Raw genomic sequence first — 9,921 nt, 5'->3', positions numbered from 1 at the left:
CTCTCCAGCTCCTTGAGTACCCTGGGGTGCAGATTGTCAGGGCCGGCTGACTTGAAGGTATCCAGCTTCTCAAGGTGTTCCTTCACGAGGTGTAACTGGTATTCAGGTTATTATAGAAATAACCCATTAATTGCATGATATCCATAAGCGGCAGAAGGCCGGGGCTAACAGGGCTCATCCCCCCTCCCCCAACACAGGGCAGTGTGTAGGGCCTCAGGGCAGCCCAGCTGCAGGCTCTATGCAGCTGCAGCAGGGGTGAGGAGGGTGCATACACAGCCAGGATCACAGCCCAGGATTTAGATCACTGGCTTCCCAGCACAGCAGGCAAATACCAGTTGATTCCGTGAAGGGGAAGGGGTTGTGGGGGAACAGGTTGAGGCCCCCATGATGAAGGAGGAAGTGGGGCATGAGCTGGGGCTGGGGTCAGTGGGGCCCTGGTCGGGCTGGGCGGTGGAACAATAGGAGCCTAGGCAGGTTGTCCAGAGGCGTGGCGTGCTCCTGCCACTGCGCATACCTGGTGGAGACCCAGGGGAAGACATGCCCCCTCATTTGTGCATGGGGCTCCCTGCTGTAGCTGCCCTGGGACGCCACTTGCCTGCCTGTCCACCCAGCAGCAGGACACACGTGGCCTTTCGCCACTCCTGGGGCAGCTGCAGCAGGAAGCCAAGCCAAGCACATAGCAGCAGCCACCTCCGCTCTGCACACAGATGGGGGGGCATGTGCCCCCTGGGCCTCCGCCAGGGTGCGCACAGTGGCAGGAGCCCCCTACACCCCAAGATCTGCTGCCTGAGCTCCAATTGTCCTACCACCCAGCCTGGCCAGGGCCACACTCACTCCAGCCCCTGCTCCTGCCTGTGCTTCACTCTCTTCCTTACCACAGGGTCCTCAATCTGGTCCCCCCCATGACTCTTTCCCCTCACCCCACCCCTTCACCCACAGACTTACTTGTGGGGGTGGGGAGGAGCACACGTGGATGTAACTTAACTGCAGACTTACTTGTGGGGGAGGAGAGAGCACGCATAAATGTGCACATATGCTCAGCACCCACCCCCAAATATTTTTTTTTCTATCCACCTGTGGCAATATCTGTAATATGTAGAGTGGGGTAGACTCCAAGTTGTCTCAGCTAAGCAACTTCCTAGGTGTTTCTAATTACATTGACTATGTTTATCAAAAAGATGAGATTTGATGCAGTATTGAAAAACCAGGAAAATCAGGAATATCTGGTATGAAGCTGACATTTGTCTTCAAACTGCCATGCCAATATTTCACTGGGCAAACTTTTTTGCAGTTGTCAAGTCAGGAGTTCAGGTAGTAGCTGTAATGTATTCTACATTAATATATTGTTTTGAGAAATCTAAAGGATTTGGTCAGAGTTACATTTGTCCTGTTCAGTATTCTTCTAACAAGAAAAGCTTTGTGGATTTTATTCTCTCACTAACTTTTGTAAATCCAAGATGCAGAAACTTTTGCAGATTTGTATTTTGATGAATCCTGTTTATGAGTGGTACTTGCAGAACAAGGTGGCCTTGGGAACAGCAGCACTTCGTTTATCACAACTTATTTGCAATGACTTACATCTTCCCTTCCTGATTATAATTTTATCCTTGAAACATGAATTCAGCTGTCATGATTAGTGCATATCATGTCCTTTTAAATGATAACCTGATTCTGAGAACTGTGGTTATTCTTTGATTTTCAGAGTATGGCCATGTAAAGTGAGTTGAAGGATTCCTATGTGCTGAAAGAGGCACCCAAGTCTCTGGTTGTTTTAAAACAAAATTATTTACCTGGCTTACTAGACAGATTTTGCCTAGGTCTCCCAGACTCAAATATTTGGGCCAGAATCTAAGATAAAAATAAAACCTTTTTTTGATCTCAGAGCCCTAGGCTCTATAGCAGAAAATTCTGTAAACTGAGACAGTTTTTCCCTATTTGGCAGAGAGCAGGATTTGGTTCAACAGCACCTTTCCCAGATCAGTATTAATGATGTGCATGTTGTCTCCAGCATCAGCCTAGGGCATTGGAGTAATTGCATCTCTGGAGCTGGTGTAAGCATTGCATTCACCCCTTGAAAGGGCTAATATTACAGTGGAGCAGCCCAATAGCATGGCAGCGCTTCAGAAGAAGGCAGTACCTTCAGACTGGATTATAGGTCCAAGGAGGATTCATAGAACAAGACATTGCTTTTTGATTTTTAGGCATTGCAACACTTAAGCAGTAGTGCCTGTGGGTACAATTTGGGTCTGGTCCTCAGTCTCTTTGCCTCAGAGAGATAATGACAATAGAGACGATGATCCTCCCACACTTCATGGACATGTGAGTGGTTTTTGAAGGCTAGAATGATTTCCTCAGTGGGAAGAAGAGCACATGAGCAGAAAGACAGGGACCCACTTATTTTTTCAATACGTACCTTCCTACTGCTGGTTCTCAAAGTACTTTATGTTGTGGACTAGCAGGAAGCATTTGTTGGATGATGTGTATGCTACTGTTGCATGACTTCCATGACTCATTTTCCAAATGTGCTGTTATTTCTGCCATTTAACTTGTGCATTTACATGTTTTCAGCCAGTCAAGCTATATAAACCAAGCGGTTTGTCATATTTTCATAAAGAGTAATTTGTTCAATTTCTGGCTTATCTAAAGCCATTAAAAAATGAATGTAAAATAAGTCCAATACTTAAGAAAGGAATCTTTCTCATACTATGCAAATAAAACATCCTAAGACCAACATGGTTTTACTTCTGCATTTTTAGCTTTTGCTGAGCTACTCCAAAGAATTAAATCCACACAACTGGAGTAGAGAGACAGTTCTTTGCAGGATGTGCACTTCTGGAAACCACCCAAAAGCTAGTAACAATCTGTTTCAAGGTCATGGCACATTTTGCAAGTTGCACAGGAAATGAATAATTGTATTGCCTCTCAGGGATGAACGTTTTATAGAACATTGCCACAATGTGACTCCACTTCTGTTTCATTAAAATGTTGAATAGCATAAAGCATCTTGCCCTATAGCTAAGGAATATTCAGGGTGAAAACACAGAAGTCATCTTGTGTGCATCGCCATTACCCATAGCATTCTCCTCAAAGTGTGTGTGTGTGTGTGTGGGGGGGGGGTTGTAGCATTTGCTGTGGAAATGACTGGAGCTGGTTTTTGTCTATCCAGATTCTTAAAACAAGGAGCTAACTTCTCTGGTCTGCTGCCCTGGTGCGTAGCACAAAATAGATAAGCTGAGTGACTGCTGGAGACTTCCTTTTGCAAGAGGAATTCCTCCGGGACATAAAGCTGACAGAAGTAGAGTATTGTCCTATGCCAGCGACAACTCCCCTCAACAGTGGTGTAGGGGTCATGTCAGGGAAAGGGAAGGACTTGCCATGAGCCTAAAATAGTGGCATTTAACTTTTTGAGACTCGAAACATCCCTGCATAATTTGTGAATTGAGTGGTACACTAAAGTATATAGTCATTTCCTTCCATATGCGCTGGGCAGTAGGGGTGGGGGATTGTCCAGGCAGGGACAAGCCTGAGCAAGGCTTATCTGCTTGTCCTCTCATACCTAACTTATCTCCTTATATCTTGTGGCACCCTTCAAAGGCACTCTGGTTGAGAATCACTGGCCTAAAATAACGAGGCATGGTGGAACAAAACTTCTTGATGTCTAAACTCCACAGGTGAAGGGATCTTGTGGTAGAACGGCTACTTAGACTCGAATCCAGTATCAAGTAACCTCAACCAGTTCCCTGACAGAAGCCTCTTCCCTTGTACTGAACAAAGTTTTATCACAGAGAAATTATCTTGGCTCTTTTTTAGGGCTGTGCAAAGCTTCGGATCATGATTTGGAGTCAGAGATGATTTGGAGGCTGAATCTATGAATCTGAATGGAATTGCTGGAAGCTTTAGGCTTTCTGAATCGATTTGGAGTTTCTGAATCGATTCAGAAAAGATTCGGAAAAGATTCAGCGATTTGGAGATTTGACCACAGGTTATAATGGGGAATAAATGAACTATCTATAACTTTGTTGTCTTTTGGCTGCTTCAGATGAAACTTGCAGGGATGGTAGCCTCTGCTGAGTGCATGCCATGTACCAAGTTTCAAGGTGATAGGTCCAGGGGTTTCTGGGAAATTGCACCTCAAAGTCCTGAAAGCAAATCTCATGTCGTGTGTGTGTTAAGCCACAGTGGGGTCAAAACTGCAGGGGTGGTAGATCTTGCTGAGGCCACAAAGCCTGCCATGTTTCAAGGAGATCAGTGCAGGGGTTTGGGGGGAACTGCATCTCAAGCTGCAGACAAGCAAAACTCGTGCCATGGGTGACACTGTGTGTGTTGAGGCGCAGCAGGGTGAAGGCTGCAGGTCTGCTAGCCCCTGCTGAGACCACGAAGCTGCTAGCTGTCAAGGAGATAAATGCAGGGATTCTGGGTTCTGGGGCCCTGCACCTGTGCCTGCTGACAGGCAAAACTCATGACATAGGTGCTTGTGCAACTGTGTCTGTCTTGGGGCATGGGTGTGGGGGCAGCTGGCAGGCTTCATGGCCTCAGCAGGGGCTAGCAGACCTGCAGCTTTCACCCCGCTGTGCCTTACCACATGCAGTGTCACCCATGTCATGAGTTTTGCTTGTCCGCAGCTTGAGGTGCAGTTTCCCCCAAACCCCTGCACTTATCTCCTTGAAACTTGGCAGGCTTTGTGGCCTCAGCAAGAGCTACCATCCCTGCAGTTTTCACCCCATTGTGGCTTAGCACACATACCTATCACCTTGAAACTTGGCACATGTCATGCTCTCGGCAGAGGCTGCCGTCCCTGCCGATGTCATCTGAATCAGCCAAAAGACAACGAAGTTATAGATATTTCATTGATTCCCCATTATACTCTATGGCCGAATCTCTGAATCAGCTCCGAATCGGCTCCAAATCTTCCAAAGCGATTCAGCTGAATCAAATTGGAAAAACGATTTGGATCTCTGAATTGAATCTCTGGCATCTGAATCAGCCGGATCCAAATCCAAATTGAATCCCTATTCTCACAGGCCTACTATTTTTGTGTCAAAGCATATTTCATCTGATGGTCTTCTTGGGTAACTTCTTCACCATGTAACACAGTGTTATTTTTCCCTTCACAACTTTCCTTCTTTTGCTCCAATAGGCTCTGGATTAGCTTTTAAGAACTTCTAGACAAGCGCCAAGTTTTAATTCATGTTTGCTGCCATTTCTGATGTTGGATTTAGAACAGTGGCCCACTGCAGCCTTGCAATGTGAAATGAAGCCACTATTATTAGCTGTGAAGGAGGCTGGATTCTGTTTTACCAATTAGCTACATGTCAGTATTTAAAAAATATGAACAAACAGTCACAAATTACTGGAAACAGGCTAGAAATTTTTGCTTTTCTAACCAAAGGGGTCTCCCACTCTTCCTTTAGGAAAACCCTGCAATGGAAAACAAGTAAAATCTCTTCTGGTACAGCGATATAATGAGTGGATATAGACCTCTGTTGGTCATGATTTCAAAAGTGTCCCTAATCTGGACTGGATAAGCAGTTTATGCATCCTGTGAAGTTCTACAATATTGCAAGACTTGCTGGAAACCACAGTGTCAAAAAATAAATAACAAACAAATTCATGCTTCAGTTTAAATATTTAGTATTTGTTTGATTTTTTTTTTAAGTGCTATTAATTTCTGCTTCCTATTTTGCTAGGGATTTATATAGAGACCATTTAAATAACTGAAGCGAGACTGAGTTAAATGCAAACAAAAAAGAAAATTGTTGTGATCAAACTCTCTGCTACCTCAGCAGCCAGCAATTGATACCAACCATTAATCACATTATCTTGGTATAAAATACTATAGGTGTCAAAGGAATAAGCATAAAATATTTATAGACTCATAAAAAGTCTAGCTAGTAATGATTTATGTGTCCACCAGACAATAGTGAATTATCTGTGCTTTGACTCATTTTGAGTGAAGAATCCCTCTTTGGTAATAAGTTCCTTAACCCTGTTTCCATTGGAGTGAGGGGCAAAATTCCTATGGACATTACTGGAAGAAGAATGGTTCTCAAAAAGTTGCTGCTTCATTTGACGTGCTGCTCTCTTTTGTTCCAGAAGACAGCGAGTTGAGCAACTAGAAGTGGATCCTAACAAATACTCATTCCCCGATATAGCAAACATAGTCCAAGAAAAGGAGCGAACTGGACAAGGTCCTATTAGGCTTCAACAACAAAAGGCAATAGAGCCTGTTGAGAAGAGTTATACTGACTCGGTGGATGGCGAAGATGTTCCTCCCTTAATTTGAAATGTACTGAGAGGTTTTCACATTCTGTAACCTGCATTGCCTCTGAGTTAGCCTCAGCAGCTTTCTTGACTCACATAATAGAGGATCTATGTATATAATAACCTTATTGTCTACTGAAATTAAAAAATATTAGTTATTGCTATCAGTTGTTTTTGTTATACTTTTGCTGTACTTTTCTGCCTCTTTCAATTAGAAGATTAATACTTACCTTCTTGTCGCAGAGCACTCAGGTGCCCTGCACCTGAAAGCAGAAACGGCTCAGGAGAGACCCCTAGTGGTGAGAAGGGGGAGGCTCAGCTGCCAGTCACCTGGGCTGTGCAGGTGCTGGTTGCTAGGGCAACCAGTGAAACCAGCTGACAGGAAGGGGCAGGGCTTAGCCCTTCTTAAACCCAAGCAGGAGGCCAGAAGGGCAGTTCCCCTCCGGTGGCCAAGGGAGGAGGAACTCGGGTAAGACAGATGAAGGGGAGAATTCTGACAGTGGGAGTATCCCTCGGTTACTGCTGGGGTTGGGGAGGTCTGTCTCTCTCTCTGGTAGGGATTGAATCTTGTTTGACCGGACAGTCTAGCTTTTATGTTGTAGCCCAGGGGCTTTGTGTTCTTGTGTTTACTGTTTTGACCGGAGGACCGGGTGAGGCTATTAGGGGCTGGAGGAGGCCTCATAGGAGCTCCACGGTAGTGTAGGGACCCTGCCACCAGAGAGGGCGCAGTGTTTTGGGGGTGCATTGACCCCAGCCCCCAGAGCGAGGGGGGGGCAGTGAGAAGACCCAGAAGTAAAGGAGAGGGCCAAGGCATAACAGGGTCCAGGTCAAACCACATCAGTACCATCTGCGAGGCTTGGGCTGCGGTGTAGGGGAGGAAAAGGAGCCGCAGGTAGCGCCCCCTGACACCGAGTCACATAAAATGGGCAACCTCCCACTGATTACATCAATCAATTAATCAATTAAGATCAAGGCATGGCAGGTGAGTAAGCAAGAGGTTGGCCCATTACAAGAGGGTGGAGTCACTCCTAGAAAGGCTCTGATAGCAATACTCCTGTCACACTTCTCTTTTTCTAAATTGTGTGCTTGTGTCATGACAGGGTTCCAAAGGCCTCTTCAAAACTGGGATATCTCACTGTTGGCAGGATATAAACCAATAGGAAGATTGACACACTACCTCAAAGACCTCACAGTCTAATTAAAAAGATAACAAATGAGGATGGCAACAACAATTAATTATCCTATTACCTAGGATGAACCACACAGAGCTGAAGTCCCCAGGCATTTTCCAGTGCTTACTTTCTTAAGAAGGCAGCAGCAAAGAAACCTCTTGCATTGGGTGTGATGCACTTGCACTGATGTTCCTATACTCTGGGACTGAGAAGGGGTCGATGGAGCTAGCCCATCCTTCCTGCAACAGTAAATCTACCAACACAATAAACAGCTTTCAGATTGTACTTTCAGCAATATAATTACCAGTGTGCTTGAGGAGTGTGAAGGTGCCAGTCCGTAGTGATTCTGTGGGGAGGGGAAGATTACAGCTGGATAATACACCCCAGATGACCTGCCACTTCAGAAAAGTTGGGCTAAGTCAGCTAGATCTTTCCAGTGCCCTGGGTGCTGGTCTCTTTTGTCTTTCCTTGGCTTCCAGCAATTTCAGGATTTGTTGAAATTGTTGGGGTCTAATTTGCAGCTCCTCTGAGATGTGGGGGCAAAGACAATTTGGGGCATTAGGGCTTGGAGCTAGAGGGACTTGTTCCTACCCTGCCCTTCCACTGTTCTAACAACTGCAGGAGTCTCCTGATGGACTTTATTCCCAGACCCCTGTATTGCTCCCAGTAGGTTGGAACGGACTTCTTCAAAGCGTAATGAATTCACTTTACTGTATCATAGTGAAACCAGGTGCAGTAACTTGACACAGCAAATTTGTGAATGCCTCTTTCACTTCTTAGTTTAGGCCAGGGGCAGGCAAAATGCAGCCTGTGGGCCAGATGTGGCCCACCAGGCCATTCTATCCGAACCACAGGGCCCCTAAAAAATTTAGAAAATTAATATTTATTTGCCTCTGGCTGCCTGTCATGAGGCCCTCAATGGCTCGCCAAACCTCAGTAAACAGCCCTCTGCCTGAAATAATTGTCTACCCCTGGTTTAGGTATTTAACATACATTCTTGTAGTAAATGCAGTTCACATTTTTTTTTATTTGCAGGTCACCTCTACTTTTAAAGCAAAAAAAAAAGGATAAATTGAGGTGTTAAAAGGAGCTATATAATCTTGTCAGTAAGTGTCTCATAAAATGGAGATTGTCATTCTAAGGGAAACCCTAATGAATTTGTTCCAAAAAAGTGGAACTTGCTTGCTTCTGCATGGAAGTGGTGCAGAAATGGATGAAAAAGGTCTTTTGCTTTTAACACTATGAGATACTCTTCACAAATTTAAAAAAAATCAGGACCCCCCCCTCCACCCCCCAGGGTTATTTTGTTGGTTGGGAGGGGAGTTTCTTTGATTTAGATTGGGTTGGATTTTTTTTTCTTCTTAATTTACATGTTCTCCTCTTTATGGCCAAAAATGAATGAGTGAGGTGCATTCATACCCGAACAATCAAAGAGATTTTTGAAGTGATAAATACTTTTCATTTATTTAGCAGACCAGGATTAGGTGGCTGCCTTAATATCTCCAAGAAATTCACCTGGATGGCTGACCCTGTAGTTTGTAAGCAAAGTTTTGCTTTGAACTTTTGACTGCACTGCATGTCTTTACCCGAAGTAACATAAATTGAAAATTTTGCATTTGGCTTTCCTATTAGGAGGAAAGCGATGATCTGTTTTCATGGTTAATGATGACAAAGGGCTAGATTCTGTTCTCAGATATTTGGCTATCTGTGGCTATTACTTGTGGCCTAGCAAAAGCTGCTAACTACAAGGCAGAACGTTAACCATTTTCAAGTTAGTCTGTGTGAATCTGTATACTGTAAATGAGGTGAAGCTTTAGGAACGTGGAAGATGGTACAACATGGGACAGGAAAACATACTGGAGTGTGAAAAACGACACGTAATTGGTAACAGAATCCGAGATGAACATATGTGAAAAGGTGAATGGTGATTGGTGAAGAAGCTTCCAGGTTTTGGTCAAGGTCCACCCATTGACGAAAGAAGTAAAGTCAAGGTCTTGGACATAGCAAAAAGACATGTAAATGAATGAAATGCATATGCAATTTCATGTTAATGAAGTAAACAGTAAACAGAGGCAGAGCTTAAGATAAGAGAAGAAATGTGTGGAACAGAAGGAGGAGTGAGGGTGGAGTGAATGTTAATAAGCATGAACCAAAGTGTATAAATGTGGAAATAACTATTGTTCGTTGCTGCTCCCTGTATTCACAGGCTGTGTCTGTGAGGGAGCTTGCCCGAAGCTGTCTCCATTCTGAATAAAGCTGTTGAGAGCAATGTATGCAAGTAGTGTTTGCTCCCTGCTTGCTCTGGCTAATGAGTAATAAGACCCATGAGCAATTAGATTGTCGTCTTCCTAGTCATTGGGCGCTGCATGGAGTCAGGGTCTAACAATGGTCTCCTGTACAGCTTTTCTTTTTTAGCCTCTGTGCACTGACCTGATTTTTCCAATCTTACCATGGATTAATCTGGGATAAAAACCTCCTAGCCCTAACA

General features: G+C 44.5%; 1 protein-coding gene across 1 annotated transcript in view; it reads left to right on the top strand.

Moving 5' to 3' along the window:
• Positions 1 to 6,425, top strand: part of LRRC6 (leucine rich repeat containing 6) — a 57,770-nt gene extending 51,345 nt beyond the window's left edge. Inside the window, exon 4 of the mRNA XM_019547387.1 lies at positions 6,094 to 6,425. Coding sequence (XP_019402932.1) covers positions 6,094 to 6,283 — 190 coding nt within the window. The 3' untranslated portion in view covers positions 6,284 to 6,425. The remainder of the gene's footprint in view (positions 1 to 6,093) is intronic.
• Positions 6,426 to 9,921: the final 3,496 nt, after the last annotated feature.

Source organism: Crocodylus porosus, unplaced genomic scaffold (assembly GCF_001723895.1).
Source record: "Crocodylus porosus isolate Cpor-Errol unplaced genomic scaffold, CroPor_comp1, whole genome shotgun sequence".
Taxonomy (NCBI): domain Eukaryota; kingdom Metazoa; phylum Chordata; order Crocodylia; family Crocodylidae; genus Crocodylus; species Crocodylus porosus.
Note: the sequence above shows the minus strand (reverse complement) of the source record. Positions and strands in the feature narration are given on the sequence as shown.